At 38.2% G+C, this 22,009-nt stretch overlaps 1 protein-coding gene across 5 annotated transcripts in view; it reads right to left on the bottom strand.

Annotated features, from left to right (window-relative positions):
- The window catches only part of PTH2R (parathyroid hormone 2 receptor), a 65,777-nt gene that overhangs the window by 6,845 nt on the left and 36,923 nt on the right, over nt 1-22,009 (bottom strand). For 3 of the 5 annotated variants that reach the window (XM_081315180.1, XM_081315181.1, XM_081315182.1), the window contains exons 9-13: nt 18,470-18,536; nt 16,546-16,640; nt 14,190-14,328; nt 12,181-12,222; nt 8,636-9,471 (exon numbers count right to left, since the gene is read on the bottom strand). In XM_081315180.1, coding sequence (XP_081171306.1) covers nt 9,067-9,471; nt 12,181-12,222; nt 14,190-14,328; nt 16,546-16,640; nt 18,470-18,536 — 748 coding nt within the window. In that variant the 3' untranslated portion in view covers nt 8,636-9,066. Of the gene's footprint in view, nt 1-8,635; nt 9,472-12,180; nt 12,223-14,189; nt 14,329-16,545; nt 16,641-18,469; nt 18,537-22,009 lie in introns of those variants that run through there. The other 2 variants (XR_014024786.1, XR_014024787.1) reach the window with 1 other exon arrangement.

Here is a 22,009-nt window from a genome sequence, read left to right as displayed (position 1 = left end):
AGTTGAAAGAAGCTCCTTGGCAATGCCCGGTGAAGGGGCTTAAGATAGTGTTTGGTCTTTGGTGCTGGGGAGGGTGGGTTATAAGCATCTCTGGACACTTTTAAATAAATTCTTAGCTTTTTGATTAAAATAGAAAGGATGCAAATAAATCTCCACATTCTAGAATTAAAGCAGGCAAGCCACAGACTGCAGATGCAAGCTTAATCTGTATGCATTGGGTTAGTATTTAAAGATCCTGACTAATAAGAATAATTATATTAAAATTGCAATTTAAATAAATCCTAATGCTACCTACCACTCAAACCTGAAATCTTCAATAAAGTACAAGCTTGTTTGCTAAAATGGCTGACCTGCTTTTACTTGATGTTGAGACAAGGAGTGGTGCTCCAGACTCACAGTATAAATTTCAGCAACTTAGTTTTGCAATTTTCCCTAACCATTGCCCTCTGGATGAGCTGAACTATTTCACATCGTCCTTCTAGGACTAGGTAGTTTCCCAGGTAACTGTGCACAGAAGGGAATCATTGGCTGCATCTGCTCTTATTATTTGGCTCAGAATTGATGAAGCATAAAGCATTACACAGAAAATATTAACTAAGGTTGTTTTGGGGTTTTAAGAAATTCAGTGTTATTCTATCTCTTTGATTTGCCTGCCACTTTTGAGGTTGGAAAATATCTGAATGTAAAGACAACACATCTTTTATTTCAGCCCACCCCATTGCCAGCAATGGGGAAAAGTCACGATATGTCACTCAATGTCATATGATGTTGCGGGTTTGACACGCCTGTTTTAGACTAGAGGATGTTTGATAAGCTGGGGAAGAATGTCACAGCAGTAGCAACTGAATCTGCAACTGCACCAATAATTGTGTCAAATTAAGGAATCTGGCTATACTTGAAGGGAGAAGAATGGCAGAAAGATTTGTAATAAAATTTATAAATAATTTGTAGTAAAATTTGTAAATAAAAAAGATGAGTAAAAAAATTGATGAACTTCTAATACAGGTACTCCTTGGATTACAACTGCATTTGGGACCAGGATTGCCATTGCTAAGTTATGTGACTGTAAAACACAATGTCACGTGACCACACCACCTACTGATGGCTATCCAGGCAGTCCCAGTGGTAATCCTAATCCAAGACATGTGGGTTGTTAAGCAGGAAGCAAAGGGAACGCCAGGTAAGGAGTACAGGGGTATAGCAAGGGAATAGCAAAGGAGATGTAGCTAAGCCCATGCACAAGTTGAGGGAAGGGGTGCTCAGTATAGAGCAAGCTCAGACAGCCCAGGGAAAGAGGGCGAGGGGTGTCTGCAAGTAAGGGGGGATAATTTAGTCCTAGGAGTGGGGGGAGAAATATCTTTGAAAAGTTTAAAGAATTGGAAGAAGTGCAAGTGGGCCAGAAGGAACGAAACTAAGGAACAAATACATCAAGAAGCTGAAGAAGAGACTGCTACATCCATTTCTACAGGAACAGACTTTTTAAACTTACAAAATAAATATGCATTTTAAATGTCTACCATGAAATATAGTATAAATGGGACAAAATACCATAAAAAAGAAAAAAATGTATGCCGTTATTTGAAAAAAATAAAATAAATGTAATTTATCTACAGGAAACATATGAAAAAAGATACAAAATATTTGATTTATAAAAATTTTACACAGAAATTTATTTTGATAGGGGCAAGTAAGAAAAATGTGATTGTTTTGTACATAACACAGCCCACAGTCACTTTAAAACAAGATAGGCAGCAAATAAATTGAATAAATAAAAATAAAATAAATCCACAATTACAACCAAAATTAATATTGACTGATATGTAGAAGTTCAAAATTAATTTGAATGACCCCAAAGATAAGATAATGCGAATATGTGCCCCCAAATGTTAATAAAGCTATATTTTAAAAGATCTATGGAAAAATTAATAACTTGATATGAGAATTGGTGCTTCTTTAATGATAAACAAGAATTATGGTAACTTGGCCAATTCCCACAATCAAGTGACAGAAGAATAACTGCAGAATTTTCAGGGTTTTTTTTTCTATGAATGACAGTTTCACTATGTAAACTAGTAAGCAAAATGTTTCCAGGCAATGAAATTGCTAAAAATATGCATAAGCATGTATAACTGCCACTTCATCAGCTTACTGGCAATGCTTGTGAAATATTTCTTCCACAGAAACAAATGCCACTTTATCTTCAGCAAGCTCTCATTATTTAAACATATTTCTTGATTTGTGCTTAGGGACAGAACTCAAGTGGGAATAGAGGATATGAGGTACATTATAAGAAATTCATTTCTGTTTCATACCCTGAGATGTTGGCAGAATGTGTGCATTAAAGAGTGAGATATTATTGAATCTCATTTCAACAATGAAGCCCATTTACCAGAAACAAACCAGGAAGGAGGGTCCCTCCCATCCCATCTATTCCATAAACACACTTCCCGTCCCAGATTATATAGTAGTTTTGGGGTACATGTTATTTTATTTTATTATTTTGAATCTCAGGTGAGATTGATCTAGCTCCCAAAGAAGGGAAGAAGGTTCAACATCATTAATCACATACCTCTACTTAACCAGAGGCATATGACTGGGTTGTACTATTGAAATTATTTCACTTTTTGCACTTTTACCTTTTTATCAGTAAGATTTCTAAGCAGTATTTTTAGATTGCACTTGCCTCACCCCAAACATTACTATTTCAGGCAATTTGGGACAACTGGCTGGTAAGCAGCACAACACGGCTCAGTAATTTAATTAGACAAGAAAAAGAAGGAAAACTTAAAAAGTGCAATGATTTATGTATTTTACACACCATTTGACAATATTTCATCATATTAATGCACTTATCAGTAGCAATATGGCAAGGCTATTTAGTTCTCAGATTCTAAAATAAATAAATAAATAAACCTCATAGAAACAAGTGACCAATTTAAACATGCAAAGTCAAATATTTTTAAACAGCATTGATTTAAATATTATATGTTATCATTATTTGTATTGTTTGGCATCACCCCACCAAAAATATATGGGACAAACATGAACAAAAGGCAGCTGAGTGAGAAGGTAACATAAAAGAGAGAACTTATAAACAGGAAATCAGTTTTTGTATTTACTTCACCATTACTTTCCCCTGCACCTCTTTTGGGATCATTCAAAAAGTAAAGTTGGCAATTTAAGAGGTAAGGAGAAGCAGCAAGCAGAGGAAGGATTAAGTCAGGGGTCTCCAACCTTGCTAACTTTAAGACTTGTGGACTTCAATTCCCAAAATTCCCCAGCCAGCTTTGCTGGCTGGGGAATTCTGGGAGTTGAAGTCCACAAGTCTTAAAGTTGGCAAGGTTGGAGACCCCTGGATTAAGTAACCGTTGTTCGCCTATTGTTCCCCCAGATCCAGTTCCTTGTTGGCATCTTATATTCTCAGAGGTAAAATGTGTTGCCAAATATTTACTTTAGCTTACATTGGTTAAGAAGGTGTCAAAAGATTGTTTCAATACTGTAATTCTTGAGTGTAAGATTTCTGTGAATAGAGCTAAAGTTTTATGAATAAAGGCAAATACACGTGTCCCAGGATAATGTTGCAAGATCCAGTCTGAGTCAGCCAATGGGACCAGAGGTTTAGCCTTCTGAGCTTTCAGATTCATGCTGGAGACCCTAACTGATTGGTATCCTCACATTGCAATGAACAAGGACATACATTCAATTTTTCAGCTACTAAGATTGTTGGATGAGCAGGCACAAAAATAGCCAGGAAAGTGATTGAAGCTTGGGAAATGGGCCCCTTTTTAGTCAACAGGTATGCTGATTTACCACCAGCTTATCAAGTACTTAGGAGGTGAGGGCTTGGTAGCACAAGGAAACAACAGCCAATGACTTAATAGCTAGCCATTAGCACCCCAATCAACACCTAAAAAACCACACAAAACAGGCACCATATAAATACAACACAGAGAATAGCCCAAAGCACACACTTTGCTACAGAACTTCCCTGAGGATGGAATCTGAAAGCTCAGAAGATTAAACCTCTGGTCCCAGGGGACCAGCCCACATTAGAGCTAAAGTTTATTCTGAGTAACTTTGATACATTTAATAACAGAATACAGAGTTAGAAGGGAGGTCTTCTAATCCAGCCCTCTGCTGAAGCAGGAAATCCTATACCATTACACACAAATGGTTGGATATTTTGAATGAAGTCATTGAAATCTTATAAGGCCATTTCTGTATAGTGTTTCTCTGAAAGCAAGACCTAACTTTATATAGGGCAAAATAATTCATACAGGTAGTCCTCAACGTATAACCATTCGATTGAAGTTACAGTGACAATGAATTTTAGATTTTGCTTCTTTCTTATTTGAGAAATAAATAAGTTTAAAATGTCTACCTATTTGAAAAATCAAAAGGCGGCTTCCGGTGGCGACGCAACGCCGAAGACAGCCGTTTTCGGGCTGCCCGCTCCGCAGCTGTGTTTTTCCATCGTAAACAGCGCCGATCAGCTATTTAGATGGATTTGAAGCCCCCTCCTCGGGAGAAGAGGAGGGGGTGAGGCCCCAGGTAGGGGTTGAGCTCTCCGGGGCCGCCTGAGCTGAGAGTTTGGGCGGCTGAAGGATTGAGCCCCCCCCTGAAGCCTGGGTTGCTCCGAGCTGCGCAGCGCCCCTGCTCCGGGATTTATGGAGCAGAGCCAGGCGTTAGCAACCACCCCTGCCAAAAGGAAATACTTTTGATTATCAAGATGCAGGCAGAGCGGTACAGAAGGTCAAGGTGATGTGGACTCTTATCTTTACTCTTTAGCTCAATGGATTTTATAGCTTTAAAGTGAAAGTGCGCAATAAGTGAAAGTGGGGGAAGATGGCGGCTAAAACTTCTAAAGCTCTTCGGAGTGCGGGGGTCTTCCCTGGTGCAACAGACCTCATTGCAAGCTTTGCTTCCTCCTGCACCTCCTCCGGCATTGACGCTTAAGGATTTACAAGATGCTCTTGGAAAGCATTCACAATTGATGTCTGACATGATGGATGAAAAGCTGAAAAAGTTGGAGGAGAAACTGGAGAAGATGGAAGAGAAGTTTAGAGCAATGAGGGTGGACATGTTGTCTATGATTGAATCTGTAGCTGAATGTGTGCAACAGCTGGATGTAAAAGTGAAGGATCTCAGTCAAAAGAACTCTATATTAGAAGCAAAGGTATTAGAAAATGAAAATATAAGGGATAAAATGGACGGAGAATTGAGCCTTGCTCAGTATCATCAGATGCAGTATGCTATTAGAATCAGGGGTTTAAAGGAGAACTGTAAAGAAGATTTAAAGCAGCTGATTTCTGAGGCTCTGGAAGGGGTATTGGGCCAGCCAGCATCTGAAATTGAGGGAAATATGGATAAAATTTTTCGTGTAAATTCATGGATTGCAAGACAAAGGAAGTTACCCAGAGATGTGGTGGTCTATTTTACAAAGAGAGTAATTAGAGATGAAGTTATTCAAGCTGCTTATGATACTAAACTGGTAGTGGCTGAGCAAGAAGTCTTGGTTTTAAAAGAGATTCCTCCGAAGATTTTAAGGAGAAGGAAAGATTTTGCATTTTTAGTACAGGAACTTAAGAAATGTGATATTAAGTTTAGATGGGAGATTCCAGTTGGACTGGTGGTGACGCATGAAGGTAAAAGACATCGTCTGGTTACTGTGGCCCAGGCACGTGATTTTTATAGCAATGTGTTAAAAGCAACCCCCCTATCATTTTTGGAAGCTGTAAAGGGATACGGCGAGGGAAAGCTTCAAGATGTTGCAGACAGACAGATAGAGGACAATGGTGTTGGAGGGGATCAAGATACAGTTTCATTGGATGTTGCAGGAGGCCAGAGGAAGACGCGTGCCGCCCTAAGAAGAGCGAGACGAGAGCAAGAGCAAGACCAGCAGATAGTTATGGAATCTCCAAAGTGTATTTACAGTGAAGATGTGGGAGGGGCGCGGTCCAAAGAAGTTTTGGGGGTCATGACAGACGTGCTCCAAAAGTTTTGGGGCGTTAAGATTGCTGATTAAATTTTTAAATTAGTATCTTAATGGATTAAATTTATCATAGAGGAGAAAGAAAGGTTTTTTTTAATATTTAACACAATTTAAGATGGATGTTATTTGCTTGTTAGAAAACTATATTAGGGTTATGGACTAAAAGTATGTGTTGAACTAAGAATGGGTATGCAAGCTCCTAATTAACAATAAGTTGTTTTACAGACTGCTTAAACCTTTTTTTTTTACTCTTTTTATTTGAACTCAAGGATGACTTGGAACTGCGAGACATTTGGTGTGATACATGCAAGAATTATTTTTGATTATGGTTTAGTTTGGTTGGAGATTATTAAGGTTAATAGATAGGCGCTTTTGGCGCGTAACTGAGAATTTGTTTATTTCTTTTTTTTTGAAATTAATATGAATAAGGACTGGGATTAAGAAAATCTATTCTGAGTAAAGCTCTTTTCTGTTTTTCTCTTTTTCTTTTTTACTTTATTTGTAATATTAATATTGTTTGTATTCATTTTACATGAGCTAGAGGGAGATAGCACTAATAGTTTATTGCTGATAACATAGGGGTGCTTATGTTTGTTTTTTGATTTTATACCCTGTATTTAGCTCTGGGAAGTCGGGGGGGGGAGGAGGGAATGGGGGGAAGGGATAGGGAGGGTTGGGTGGGGGTGGGGGAGGGGGGATTAAAGTTAAAATGTATTGTAAAACTTTTTAAATAAAATTAAAAAAAAGAAAAATCAAAAGGCATTAGTAACCGGAAGTATGCTTGGAATTACATTCTGAAAGAAAAAAAGTGCATTTATTATGCCACTATAGCTTTTTAACTGGATAATATTTAAAATGAACTTTGTGAAAAAAAATCTTTTGCAGAATTTGCTGGTTTTATCATTTCTACATTAATTGCCACTTGGGGTCTATATTCCAATTTGTATTTTCTAGTCGTGTTATATTATTTATAAAATTTGTCAGGCCACCCAACTTGGTGGTACTAGGTACTTCATACCACAAAAATGGAAAACACAATATATCAGTTTTTTAAAAAGTAATGCAGTGTAATTGAGGCCTTTGAGACTGTCATACAGTCAAAATATCATCCACACCAGATTCAGTTTACAATTTGGCCTCAATTCTCAGGGGAAAAGCCAAGCCAAGGCTTTAATAAAGGCTAACCAAGACAGGACCATCTGGGTGTTATTTGATTGTATGTTGCATTATTTTTAGTATATTGTACATTAACATGCATACTTCAGTGGAATGCTGGACTGCAAGTAAATAATTTGCCCCTAGAATAGTAAGGCGAGTTTGCTAAGGAGTAAACAAAGACTGTGAAAAGAGAACAGTATAAGTAATTTCACATTATATCTCTTTGTGGCTAAAAATGTCTACATCAGCTAAAAATGTCTACCTTTCCAGCTCGACAGCCCGGCCCAGCGCAGAGGGTGGTCATGAATGGCAAGTGCATCTGTGTGCATGCACCTCTATTTGTGTGAATGGTGCACTCGTATGACCACTACTCGCGTGAATGGAATTTCACGCTCCACTCCCACAAACAGCAGGCAAGCACAGCCAGCGCAGTGGGGCCATGTGAGTGGCAGGCGCAGACGTGCTCACATATCTCCATTTATGCATACATGAGCACAAGCATCCTCTGCTCGCATGGAGATTTGTACTCCACTCACGTGAGAGGCAGACAACCACGCATATATGCGTGAACAGAGGGCACTTGTACTCATGTGCAAAGCTCCACTCGCGCAAGCGGAGGGTGTTTGCACTCATAAGTTAAGATCCACTCAAGAGAGTGGCAGCCACTTGTGCTCACACAAATGCTCCACTCCCGCAGGTCCGTTTCAAACAGGCCAAGGCCCAGTAGTGGTAGCAGCCCGGTGGTTGGGGACCCCAGTCTACACTACTATCTTTGTGGAAAAGTATGAGGATACCCGATAGGATGGAGAGGGAAGGAGAAGAGCTTGCATTCATGGAAGAAAAATATATACTAGTACAATTAAGAAAAATTAATTCAGATAAATTTTTAAATCAAAAGATGAGTAGAAATCATAAATCTATATATAATATAGACTTATATATGGATCTGTTAATAAAGCAGAGACATCACCCTGCCAACAAAAGTGCATATAGTCAAGGCTATGGTCTTCCCAGTTGCAATGTATGGCTGTGAAAGTTGGACCATAAGAAAGGCTGAGCAACGAAGAATTGAGGCATTTGAACTATGCTGCTGGAGAAGACTCCTACAAGTCCCTTGGACTACAAGGCGATCAAACCGGTCAGTCCTAGAGGAGATCAACCCTGACTGCTCTTTAGAAGGCCAGATCCTGAAGTTGAAGCTCAAATACTTTGGCCACCTAATGAGAAGGAAGGACTCGCTGGAGAAGAGCCTAATGCTGGGAAAGATTGAGGGCAAGAGAAGAAGTGGACGACAGAGAATGAGGTGGCTGGATGGAGTCACTGAAGCAGTAGGTACGAGCTTAAATGGACTCCAGAAGATGGTAGAGGACAGGAAGGCCTGGAGGAACGTTGTCCATGGGGTTGCGATGGGTTGGACACGACTTCGCAACTAACAACAACAACAACAACAATACTCATTTTGAAAGGAAAAAACTTCAAGTCAAAATTATATTAACATTTAGAACTTATTACTGAATATCACTGATAAATATAGGTTCTTTTTACTTCTGTAAGTTCTTTTTAAATGTCAGTTGATTCAAAATAACTTTATCTACATGTTATCGTTATAAGTGCCTTTGCTTCTTGCCAACACAGGAATATCATGCAACAAAAAGTTGTTGTGAAGAAATCAGAGTTCAGATGTTAAAGAACGATAATCTCCACTCAAAATGATTTTGGATACACTGCCGGTTGGAGAAAGCCTCTGGCTGAGAAATCTGTATGGATTAGGTGAGTCAAAATAAACTCATATGAAGTTGAAAATATTATCCTAGGAAGAGGATGGAGAGCTCAGCTGCCTGCATGAAAGGTGGCCCATCCATTTCTATGTGATGACCATTTTTACCTTTGTAATCTTTTGCCTGCACCCCAGCTTCTTAAAGTGCTGCCTCTATTTCCATTTGGTTCACTTCCACCTTGAGAAAATCTGCATGATTGTTCTGAAGTCTAGAAGGTTTGTTGAGAGAAATGCCATCCAGCCTCTTCTCTTCCTCTTCATCAGCCTCTTCCTGAGCCCACTGGGGCATGCAGTCATGTTCAGAGTTGCTCCTAACATACCCAGGCAAATGTATATGGGCATCGTTCTGCCCTGTGCCATTCCTGCACGCCTTGCTGGAAACCAGCCTCATGCGGGAGTTGACACCCATCTGAGCCTGGCTGCTGGTGCTCTGGGTCATGTTAGTGAGGACAGAACCACAGTGAGAATTCCCACAAGGAACAGTCCTCTTCCAGTCTGTGGCCAAGTTCCATTTAGCCCATGTCTTCTTGAGCTCAGCTTGTACCTAAGGAAATAGAAAATGTCCAGATCAAAATGCCAGGAAGAAGCCAATGTTTTGAAGAGCTCACCTTCACTTAGAATTAAGCTTTTCCTTTAATAGTATATTTATAACTGAATATACCATACTCTTCCACAGGAATTTATAGTTTGCCATGTAGCACACTGTTTGGGACTAAGGAAATCGAGATTCAGGTTTTCCCTTAATCAAAACATTATCTGGATGATCTTAGACCAGTTACTATCACTTGGCCAATAATCCCACAGAGTTATTGTTGTGGAAGAGGGCTATCCCTACAGTATATATTTACTGACCATGTCTGTAGAGGAAAGATGGGATAAGAATAGAATAGAATAGAATAGAATAGAATAGAATAGAATAGAATAGAATAGAATAGAATAGAATAGAATAGAATAGAATAGAATAGAATAGAATAGAATAGAATAGAATAGAATAGAATAGAATAGAATAGAATAGAATAGGAATCAGAGCTGGAAGGGACCTTGGAGGTCTTCTAGTACAGCCCCCTGCTCAAGCAGGAGAACCTATAGCATCTCAGACAAATGACTATCTAGCCTCTTCTTAAAAATCTCCAGTGATGGAGCGCCCATGATTTCTGAAGGCAAGCTGTTGCAGTTGGTTAATTGTCCTCACTCTCAGGAAGTTTCTCCTTAATTCCATGTTACTTCTCTCTTTGATCAGTTTCCAACCATTGTTCTTGTCCTGCCTTCTGGTGCTTTGGTGAATAACATGACCCCCCTCTTCTTTGTGGCAGCCCCTCAAATACTGGAATACTGCTATCATGTCTCCCCTATTTCTTCTTTTCTTTGGACTAGCCAAACCCAAGTCCTGCAGCTGTTCTTCGTATGTTTTAATCTCCAGGCCTTTGATCATCTTAGTTGCTCTTCTCTGAATTTTTCCAAACTCTCAACATTTTTTGTGATATGGTAATTAAAATTGGCTAAAGTATTCCAGGTGTGGTCTTACTAGGGTTTTATAAAGCAGTACTAATACTTTGCGTGATCTTGATTCTATGCCTGTTGTGTTAGCTTTTTTCGCTGCTGCTGCAAACTGCTGGCTCATAGTCAAGTGATCGTCCACTAGGACTCCAAGGTCCTTCTCACAGTTACTGTCTTTAAGCCAGGTCTCACCTAATCTGTACTTGTACCTTTGATTTTTCCTGCCTAAATGTAAATCTTTGCTTTTCTCCACATTGAAACTCATTTTGTTGGATAGGGCCCATTGTTCAATCTTATAATTAATATAATTAAAAATAAGTAGTAGGTAGTGAGTAGGGGACTATGGCTAAAAGGAAATGGAGCAGCAGTAGTACAGCATATATCATGGGAAAAGAAGAAGTCACTAAGAGCACAAGCTTTGGTGATAGAATTAGTTTCAATTCTATCCTTATTATCATAAGATTTAAGCAAAACAAGAGATGTTCCAGAATAAAAGTTACATGTGTATACTGGTTCTAGTGACTGTGAAAAATTACAAGTCTTCAAAATAATATTTTTTTTGTATTCTGTGCAAATACTATGATTGATACGTAATCAGTCAGGCCTCTCAACTTCCCTTCTATGCCAAAAATAAATCTGAAGAGATAATGAGCCAAGTATATTAAAAGTGAGAGCTGAATCATAAGCAAGGTTCTGATGCATACTTTTGCTTCCCACTTATTATTACACTTGACCATTCAGTTAAGATGGACATCATTCACCTTTTATTACTTTTTTTTTTGGAAAGCAGGATCCAATAGTACCTGACTTACCAACCATGCTATCACATTCCATGGCAACGTTTCATTGGGTATATAATCATAAATAAACGCTAAGAGTCAGGGCAACCCATATAATCTCTCTCTCATGCAGAGAAAGTTCCAGTTGACATTAATCAAGTATAGCTTGAGCTATGTAACTTTGTAACTAACAAATCCCACTGATTTAAATAAATCTACTCTAAGCATGAATAAATTTGGATTTAATACAGTTATTGAAACCTATTCTGAACCTGTAACTATTTAGCAACCTAGAGTTAAGGAGAAACTTCCTAACAGTGAAAGCAACTGATGGAACAGCCTTTCCCTTCAGAGGTTGTGGGTTCTTCATCACTGGAGGCTTTTAAGGAGAGACTGGACAGCCACTTATCTGAAGTGGTATAGAGAGTTTCCTGCTTAAGCAGGGATTAGAGTAGAAGATCTTCAACGTCCCTTCCTACTTTATTCTGTAACTAAATCTATTTTGTTCTAACCCACCCACCCCCTTTATTTGCACCTGAAAAATAAATTATGAATTAAATTGTGCAGGTTCTTTGATATTTCCCTTTTCCTTTTCTTTCAATCATTAGCTCTTTGATCTTAATCAACATAAATATGCAATGCATATTTTTGGGGTTCAGCAGTCTCCTTTTGACAGTAAATTCAATCTACTATACATCCCAGCCACTCTGCTAGATAAGAAAGGATAGCTAGCCACAAGCAGAGGTAGTTTTCCATGCACATCCCTTGAAATAAAGAGGCACAGATGAGTTTTCTCCATAAAGGAGAAAAGACTGTTGGGAGAGTGCAACATGAGGAGCTGGAGGAGAGGAGTATAAGAACTCCACCTGAGAGAGACAGAGGGGAAACCCATGGCATCCATTTGCACGACTATGAAAATACACACACACACACACACACACCACCAACTGCACACCTATTACCCACTAGAAACTTACCTCTCCATTACAGTAACAATAGATGATAGAGACAAAAAAGCCCTGGAAGAATTGAGAATAAGAATTTACAAAGGAACATAATTATCATTACCTTGAAACATAAACTAAATCTATACCTATAGCATGGGCCCGATTTATTGTAACAGGATTAGGGTTAGAGTTAAGGTTAATATTGATATAAGGACTAAAGAATCTGAATTATGAGTATCATTAAGCATTAGGTTTATTGTATAAATTATAGGAAAGTTATAACTAGGGTGAGTGTTAAAGTTCATGGTTAATATTGTTAATATTGACAGCAGGGTTATGTTACAGTTGGGCTTTAGTGCTAGGTTTGTATAAGGTTTAAGGCTTAGTATTAGTTTTCATGGTTAATGTTAGCATTAGGGTTGAATTAAGATTAGGTTTGGCTCAGGTGGGAGCTAAGATGAGGTAGATCGGATTAAATAGTTTTGGTTGGTTTAGATTTAGTACTAGATTTGTTGTGTATAGTTAGAGCAACATTGGGATTAAGGTTAGCCAAACTAATGCTAACACCAAACTAATGCTAACAAAATCTAGGGTTATTAGGGTTACATTAGTATTACAGCTTGGCAAGTTTTAAAACAGGGGTGTCAAACTGCCGGCCCACAGGTCGGATGCGTCATGCCAAAACTGTGCCCACCCCATTGCCAGCAGTGAGAAAAAAAGTCACAATAAGTCATGACACGTCACATGATGCTGCGAGTTTGACACCCTTGGTTTAAAGCCATGCTAAATTAAGGGTTTGATAAAATAGGTGTTAGGGTTCATGTTTACTATTAGCAGTAGAGTTTTGAGATTAGTTCTGCTGTTAGTGTTAGATAGTTTTAAGATTAATTTAGTAATGGCTTTATAGTATAAATTTAACATTTTCATTGTGTAGGTAATAGAGTCCCATCATCCTGTCTGGGTGGGTTTTATTTTATTTTTAAATGTATAATGATCAAACATTAATAAAAAGGGTTTGTAAGAGATCTAAGATTGGTTTTGGCATTATATATTTCACTGGGGAAACCAAACTCAATAAATTTTGTAGTATAATGCAAGCACATAATCTCATTCTTCTAAAAAAGAATTTGTACAATATTTGCCATGTGTTACTAGGAGTTCTGAGATTTATTTAAAACCACAGCAAGAATATAGCTTCATCTGTGAGAGGTATTTTCATTCCACTCTTTCATTCTAGAAATAATTTTACATTGTTCTTCAATGATCAGGTTATGCAATGAAAAAAGTGTAGAGGAAACAGAAGAAGAGATTCTGAAATGTTATAAAATAGATTTCGTTTCAAAGTTAATTCAATTTGCAGATTTGATGGAACAGGATTGTCATATTTTTATTCATGCAACAGAGATTAGAAGGCATTAAATTTTATGGCATGATCACTGTGCTGAAGCTGTATTTCATTTGCTTTGCTCCAAGGACTATCTCCAAGGACTTTATATCATAAAGTAGGCTCAGAGCTTCATCTTTAATGCAAAAGATTTTAAGTGCAAATACTGCTAAAGAAGTAGAAAAGGGTTTTACAAAAGAAACTCCACCAATAAATATTTTTTCAGGGCTCTCTGGTGCCAATCCTTTAAGAAAACAACAGAAGGATATTGTGGAGCTTTAGAAGCAAACAGCTTTCTTATGACATGGGATTTGAGATCTACAATCAATTTTGCTACAAATACATACCAACTCCTGTGATCAAACTGAAAGATCAAAAGCTAGCTACTGTACATCTGGAGAATTATGGGAAAGCTGGGGCTTCTTCAACTGAAAAGAGGAATAAGAAGTCCTTGGAATCATCTCTGTTCCTAGTCTTGTGTGTGCAGACTAAATTGCATGCTTACAATATAAGTATTATTTGCTTTTCAATTATGCAATTCCTATTCATTAGGTAACTCTTGCCCTGCAGCAAGCAATATGGCAATGTGGCCCTGGTTTTGTATCTGAACATCTGAGTAGTTCATAAATGATAAGGTAGTACCATGGCACCAGACCTGGAATGAATTGAAGAAGAGTTCACAGTGCATCCGGATCTCCCAGCCTAACCCAGTGAATGTGTGAGGTAGGCACACAAAGACAATGTAATGCACACCAAAGACGAGGATCAGAATTAAAGTGGATTTTGCTAGTTTTCTGGAAGAAAGTTAAGAGAAGTTATAATTATGAGACTGCCACACGCTGCATAAGATGAACATGATATTAATTGCAATCTTATACATTCCAAGCTTCTTAGCTGTCAAGGGTATTTGCCAAAGGGGAATGTATGTATAAGTTTGGACAAACCAGAGTGACTCATGTGGAAGCTGTATCTCAGAGGTCCCCAACTTTTTTGGGGCTTTGCAGACCAGTGGGGGAGGGGAAGGGAGAGATAAGGGGGATGGTTTCTCGTACATGGTGGGCAAATGGGTGCACATGTGCAACTCATTTGCAAGAGCACCGGGCATGTGCACCTGCACCGGGCATGTGCACCTGCCGCTCACACAAATGGAGTGTGAGAGGGCTTGCACCTCCCACTTCCACAGCTCAGTTCTAAAAGGCTCAGGGCCTGGTAGTGGACCATGGCCCAGGGGTTGGGGACCCCTGCTCTACCTGAAATATTTAACGATCTCACTCAAGGCCTAGAAGTCCGTATAGGTTGGCCTAGTTAAACCACAGACCAAAGATATCCTATTCTTCATTTTGATGCTGGAGAGAATATTTCTGGAGTTGTTTGTTATGATGCTTGTCATTCTTCCTATTGGTTTAATCTCATGACTATCTTTTCCTGTACAGTACATATACTCTTTGTTGCAGAATTGAAACAAGTGTAGCAATTTATCATTCAGAACGTTGCTGCTTATTTTGCTTTAGCTTTTATTTTGATTATCAGATAAACATAGTTAAATATGGCTTATATCATTGCTTCACATTTTTTTCTCTAAGGGTAATTGGTTTGCAGCATGAAACTTGGTAAAGCATATTTATCCATCCATCCCTGCAACGTCTGGCTTTAATTAACTTGATAGCAAGACTGAACAACACACCCGAAGGCTTCTAGTTTTAATTGGGAGCTCCAGTTTACAAAGCTTGGTGAACTACAAAAACACATTGTATAAAAGCATAGCATGTCAGCAGCTTATCCTGGGTGAATATTAATTTGATCTTTTTATTTCTATTTGTGTGCAGGGAGTGTGTGTGGGAGGAATGTCTTGGTCTACTGTTTTCAACCTGGTTGTGAATTGCGATTTGACAAACAGATCTTAATAGTTACATGAGAGGACTTCAAATATTTGGAAACCTTATTATGAAATAGATTTACAATCTGTCTGCATCTCATCTATATGCATTTCTGTATCTGTGAAGTTACATATTTAAAATTCTTACTAGCTGCTTTCAAGTTGGTCAAAAGAGACACAGCATGCCAGGGTATTGTAACAATAAATTTTAGATGTCTTCATCATCTCTTTTGAGTAGCAATCCCTTTTCCACAAGATATCTGAATTTTATGTGTGTGTGTGTGTGTGTGTGTGTGTGTGTGTGTTAAGTATTTATCAAGTCTTTTGAATACCTTGCTAGTTAAATCATATATATATATATATATATATATATATATATATATATATATATATATATATATATATATATATATATATATATATCAGATATTTTGTGGAAAAGCTGAATATATATATATATATATATATATATATATATATATATATATATATATATATATATATATATATATATATATATATATATATATATATATATATATATATATGGATCTTTGGTCATTCGGGTTTTTCCCCGCGTAGAACTAAAGGTGTAGGAGCAACGTTTCGACGGAATCCCATCCGTCATCATCAGGCTGGTTGCTCCTACACCTTTAGTTCTACGCGGGGAAAAACCCGAATGACCAAAGATCCACATACAAACACCCGCGAAAACCTCAGAAAACATATATATATATATATATATATATATATATATATATATATATATATATATATATATATATATATATATATATATATATATATATATATATATATATATACACACACACACACACACACACACACATACATTACATACATATATATGTATATATATATATATATATATAAATTAATCCTCCTATACTTTGAGCTCATTATATATAGTCCAGCCATCTGAGACAGTAGGGAAATTATTGTTTTTGCCTTTTTTATATACAACCAGTCCTTCAGGAGTCTAACTTGGCTTTTCTCCAGGCAAAAGATAACCAAGATATTTCCAAATAACAAGACTTCTTCATTACAAGTAAAAAAAACATTCTGTCTGACCAAGTCAGTTCTAGTAGAGACTGCTTCTAAAAATACACCATACCTATATTGCTTTCTGACATTGTAGCCAACGGCATTCGTTTCCCAAATTTTTGTGGCCAGCACCCGCACAGTATTCAGGAAGAGGACAAAGTTCAGCTGTAAAACAGAATTGTTTTATTCCATCATCATTTAGAGGTATGTTTTGGAATGTTTTGAGGAGGTATTTCAACACTTTCTTACATCTGAAACATAATATTGTCAAGATGACCAGGCGGCAAGATGACTAGTATAAAAAGTTCAGAATCTGTATCTAGTCACTTCCAATATTAGTATCCTACCTGTCTAGGAAGCTCTTCAATTTTGATCTAGGCTGTTGCACAGCTTCTGAGAAGCTAGTTGAAAAACACATGACTCTGCAAAGTTTTGAATAAAAGTGGCCAAGATAGTGACAGCCACATTTATTTAACTGCTTCCTAGACTAGCTCCTTTATTAAATCTCCGATCTCTATATTAAATAATAAATAGTCTCATAATTGCCAAAATGCCACTTTTCTGAACTTCACACTGAAAACTGTAAGGGAGCAAAGCTAGAACGGTCTTTTCCATTATGAAAAAATAAATGAAGCATCACTGGATTGGAGCAGGGTAGAAAAACCAGTATATTTACAATTCCATTTGCAACTAATTGCAGGAAAGCAACGCCAACCGTGTTGAGTTACCCTGCTGTCTTAAGTGAGCTAGAGCAGGAACTGGCACACAGGGGTTGGAATGGGACAACTCACCATGGCCAACTCACCATGGGACAACTCGCTGCAGCAATGACTCAAGAGAGGGACAAACAGAATTGCAGCTCACCCTAGCCTTGAGCACTTCTAACTTTTGAAGGTTCAAACATAAAGCAAGACAAGGCTTGCTGCAATTCACTTGTCCCTCTCTCACGTTACCCCGCGCTGAGTTGTCTTGGGATGAAACGACCAGGGTGAATCAGCCAGGGCAAGTTGGCTCTCGCAAGTTGGCCACAGCGGGTTGTCCTAGAGGGGTGATGGTGAAGCAGGATTCATCCCAAGAGATGCACCAGCAATGTGCGTGCCCAACAAAGTAATGCTCCTTGCACCTTAAAGTACAGAATAAGACTTTAAGAAATACAACATATTTTAACTGCATCTTTTACTTTTCTTAAAAGAGGAAATGTGATTTTATCTTTCAACAGGCAATTTAAAGTGGCAGCTTTAAAAGGATGTGCAGTTCAGTGTTGAAATAATTCAAGCAGCTCAAAAGAATAAAAAGCAGTGCAATAACTCGGCATGTATGCCAGAGGAGGAGTGTTTTGCTCTCACATATCAAAAGCAGTCACAGCATCTCACTCCTGACTTTGACATAAAATGTCATCTCCTGTTCTATAAAGTACAACAAAAAGCATCAATTAAAGTGATTGCTCAGCTCTTTTCCAGCCAGAATGCTTTCTTGCACAGGGACAAAACTGTCCAGGGGTATGGAAAAGGAATTATCAAATGAGAGCAAGCTCCTGGATTAAAAAAAAAACCCCAGCAATACTGTAGTTGATTGTAATAAAGCTACAGTTTCAAGCCACTCTCTTCTCCTTTTCATTGAAAGACTGAAAAAAGAGAAAGAACCTTCAGACTTTCTTTGACAGTAAGAACATAGAAAACTATCTTTAAGGGAAGTCAGATGTTCTCACTCAGAATTATTGTCTGCCTGCTAATGGAGATAATGTGGGATAGTGTCAAAAGCCTGGTGGTCTCTCATAGTCATTAGAAGAGGGTAGAAATGCTAATCTCATTTTATACATAACATTATTTTGCAATTGTCTAAAGATAAATACTAGGGTTATCGTAACTGATCTGCATTTTCTATATCTCTTTGCTACAATCCAGCATTTTGCAGATACTAATATATTATACAACGTTCAATGTTTTATACACACAAACACAAACAAACACACACACACACACAAGTAATCTTACCCCAATAGCTGCTAAAATTGGAGTTTGGTATATCCATTTTATATTTCCAGCATTAAGCTCCCAGCATCTGTGAAAATCAAGAAGCTATTTTTAATAAACAGAGTAAAAATGAACAGTCTCAATGTATATTCATTTTCTATTAGATTCATTCTGGAGAGTGTACAGAATAAATTTCAGAATTTTAAAAAGGATTTTGTGTTCATTCAACTGTAATAAACCAAGGCAAGTTTCTGGGAAAAGAAGAATACATAAATATGTCAACTCCCATCTTTACTGTGAATCTGGGAAAAATAAGAAAACCAAGGTGCAATTTTCAGAAATAGTAAAATAATAAAACACTTTTTCTTAGTTGGACTAGTTTTGGGATGGAAGGTGGAGGGTTCAAATATTGGAAAGTCTGAAAAAAAATATGTCTGGAGGAATGTGTGCCTGTAGGGGGAGGCTTTACAGTTTCATTCTGATCCCATTCACCTTATATCTGTTTTTAGGGCTAGTTGTTCATTTTACTTATTAGAATTGGCTGTAGTAAAATAAAAAGAGAAGTGGCATCCAGTAGCTTACATGTGGCTTAAAACAGAATTAAAAAATTACTATTACTATTATAAACCGAAACTAGAATACACTTGCTTGAAAGATAAAGAATGTAAAAAGTCCAGGGGAATTTAAAAAAAACACCCTCCTGTTGTTGCTAAAATAGCCCGGTAAGCCTTTCTATGTTGGATATCCAATAGGGCAAAATGTTGTAACCATCAAGGCACTTTCCCTCTTTGTCCTCTGCCTCAGTTCTTCTGTTGGGGTTTTACGGTATTGACTGTACTCCAGTGTTCAGGGCCTGCCCAGCCAGCTGTGAGAGGAGGCCACCAAAGAAGTCTGGGACCTGAACATTCCAAGAGACTCAAAGAGGGCCATCAGCTCTAACTCAGAAATGAACCGGGTAAAAAAAGAACAAATGATTTAAATTTTTATTTTATTTTATTTTTTTATTACATTTATATCCCGCCCTTCTCCGAAGACTCAGGGCGGCTTACAGGCTTAGCAGTGGAATTTACTTCCTTTAGATTGATTCCCGTGGAGCATATCACATCTTCAAAGGGCCGGTTGCAATGGAGAAATACACCACTGCATCTTATGAATCCAGAAAATAGATTTATGCCTGGCTAAGGATGCAGTTCACATAAAATGTTTTCTATAGGGATGTTGAACTAATTTGAGGAAATAAAGCAAGCAACTCAGGAAACAGCCTTTCATTGAAAAAAATGACACCACAAATTCTCACTGATGTAAAATTAGTATCACCTACTTCTGCATAGCAAACAATAAATGTGTCAGATGCTGAAGCGTGGGGTAAACAATGGCTACTTCCTGATGTAAAGTACCTCTTGAAGTGAGGAATTATGTAGTGGCCTTCTTGGCTGTTTTTCATCTGAAACTTTACCCACTAAGCTTCTTTACAACTATCTTAAAGCTATGGACTAGCACATTTGGAAGGCAAGTGCAGCAGCAAAAGGCAGTTGGAAAGAAAGGGTTAAACATATGGTATAGATGGCTCAAAGGGACGCAGTGGCTCAGTGGGTTAGGACGCTGAGCTTGTCGATCAGAAGGTCGGCAGTTTGGCGGATCAAATCCTGAGTGCTGCGTAGCAGAGTGAGCGCCTGTTACTCGTCCCAGCTTCTGCCAACCTAGCAGTTCGAAAGCACGTAAAAATGCAAGTAGAAAAATAGGGACCACTACGGTGGGAAGGTAACAGCGTTCCGTGCGCCTTTGGTGTCTAGTCATGCCGGCCACATGACCACGGAGACATCCTCGGACAAGCGCTGGCTCTTCGGCTTTGAAACGGAGATGAGCACCGGCCCCTAGAGTCGGAAATGACTAGCACGCATGTGCGGGGGAACCTTTACCTTTACCTATAGATGGCTCAAGAATATAAAATCAATACATTTTTTAAAATCACTCAGTACTAAAAGTTGTAGCTAAAACTGGAATCATCCACACCTTATTTTTAACCTCTGGAGGCTGTGAGATTCAATTCAGGGGCTATTTAAGCACACTGAAAACCATTTTGGTCTAGCAGTGCTGGGCAAGAAACCAGGAGACTAGAGTTCTAATCCTGACTTAACCATGAAAGCCAATTGGGTGACTTTGGGTCAGACACTGTCTCTCAGCCCAACTCACTTCATAGGGTTGTTGCTGTGGGGCAAATAGGAGAAGGAAAGGAGTATTAAGTATGTTTACTGCCTTGAATTACTCATAAAGGTAGGATAAAAATCTTATAAAAAATAATCTTCAGGTAGTTTGGATCTTAAAACCTGATTTGCATATTACTTTTTCACAAATAAGAAAAACATATCTGAAAATACAAGTGGGGATTCTATATCTCTAGGCAAAGATTGTGAGACTAGAATAGCCACTGTGAATAAGTCAACGTGTTTTAGAAATGAGGTGGCTATTTGAAGTTGGATGGTAAAAATGTGAGCATCCTGGTTTCGTTAATAAAGCCACCCAATTTGGATATGGGCATCCCAGTTGAAGTTGCTCCTGTTCAAGTTGTTGCTTACACTGACCTGCATTTTTTGGGCCTAGAGATCTTGTGATGTTTAATTCTCTACAACCACATCAACAAAGGACAGCCCTTCCTGCATAATCTAGAAGGCTGTGGAAGGCATCCAACACCGTTAAAGTTGAGAAAGTGATATCTGCTTCAATTACTTAGAATTCCCAATGTTCGACAGTATAGGAACTAACACATATTTTTTTTACAGGGCCACTTACAAGTTCTACCTTATCCTAGAAACCGATCTCTGTGAGGGCTCCTTTTATACGCAGGTGTACCTCATTAAGGCTTCACAGCATTTCCTCCATTTCATCTCTCCCTCTTAACAAGCTACTGGAAATGAGAGGAAATTTAACATCTGGGGGGGGGGGAGAGAGAATTCTGGTGAACTTGGAAGTTTGCTTGTTAGTTTGTGCTGCTTTATTTTGTGCCGATTAAAGCATTCTATTCCTGTTTGGATTCTACAACTTGTCCTGCTACAACATAATGAAAGGGAGCAGCTGTAGCAAATAGCTGTCTGGCATTTCAGTACTCTGACAAGCATTACTTTTCTACAGCAACATTAACACTAAGGAAAGAGAGAGTATTAACGTGCAGCAACTGGCTTCCTTCCAGTTCTCTGAATTTATGAGTTTTAGTGCAATGCCTCCTAGGGTAAAATTCAGGTTATCCTGAAATCAGAGTCTATCAGTCTGATTTTAGGGGGTGGGTACACATTTCTTATGCCTTTAGCAACCCAGATTCTTTGAAACTCGGATTCTCTTCAGAATTAGGATGAGATAGATGTGTGTCTAGAAACCAACTGCTTTCTGCTCATTGCTGTGTAGTATAAAAGAACCAAACTCCTTTCCATATAATTGGGTTACAAGAAAATGCAGCATGTCCCCAGCATCCACAAATAGCATGAAGCTAATAACTGTCCATAATAAGATCATAAACACAACTTTGATTCTTCTACCACTTCAGAAGTTTACTTCCCCCTCCTGCCC

The sequence above is a fragment of the Vipera berus genome, assembly GCF_964194415.1.
Source record: "Vipera berus genome assembly, chromosome: 1".
NCBI lineage: Eukaryota > Metazoa > Chordata > Lepidosauria > Squamata > Viperidae > Vipera > Vipera berus.
Note: the sequence above shows the minus strand (reverse complement) of the source record. Positions and strands in the feature narration are given on the sequence as shown.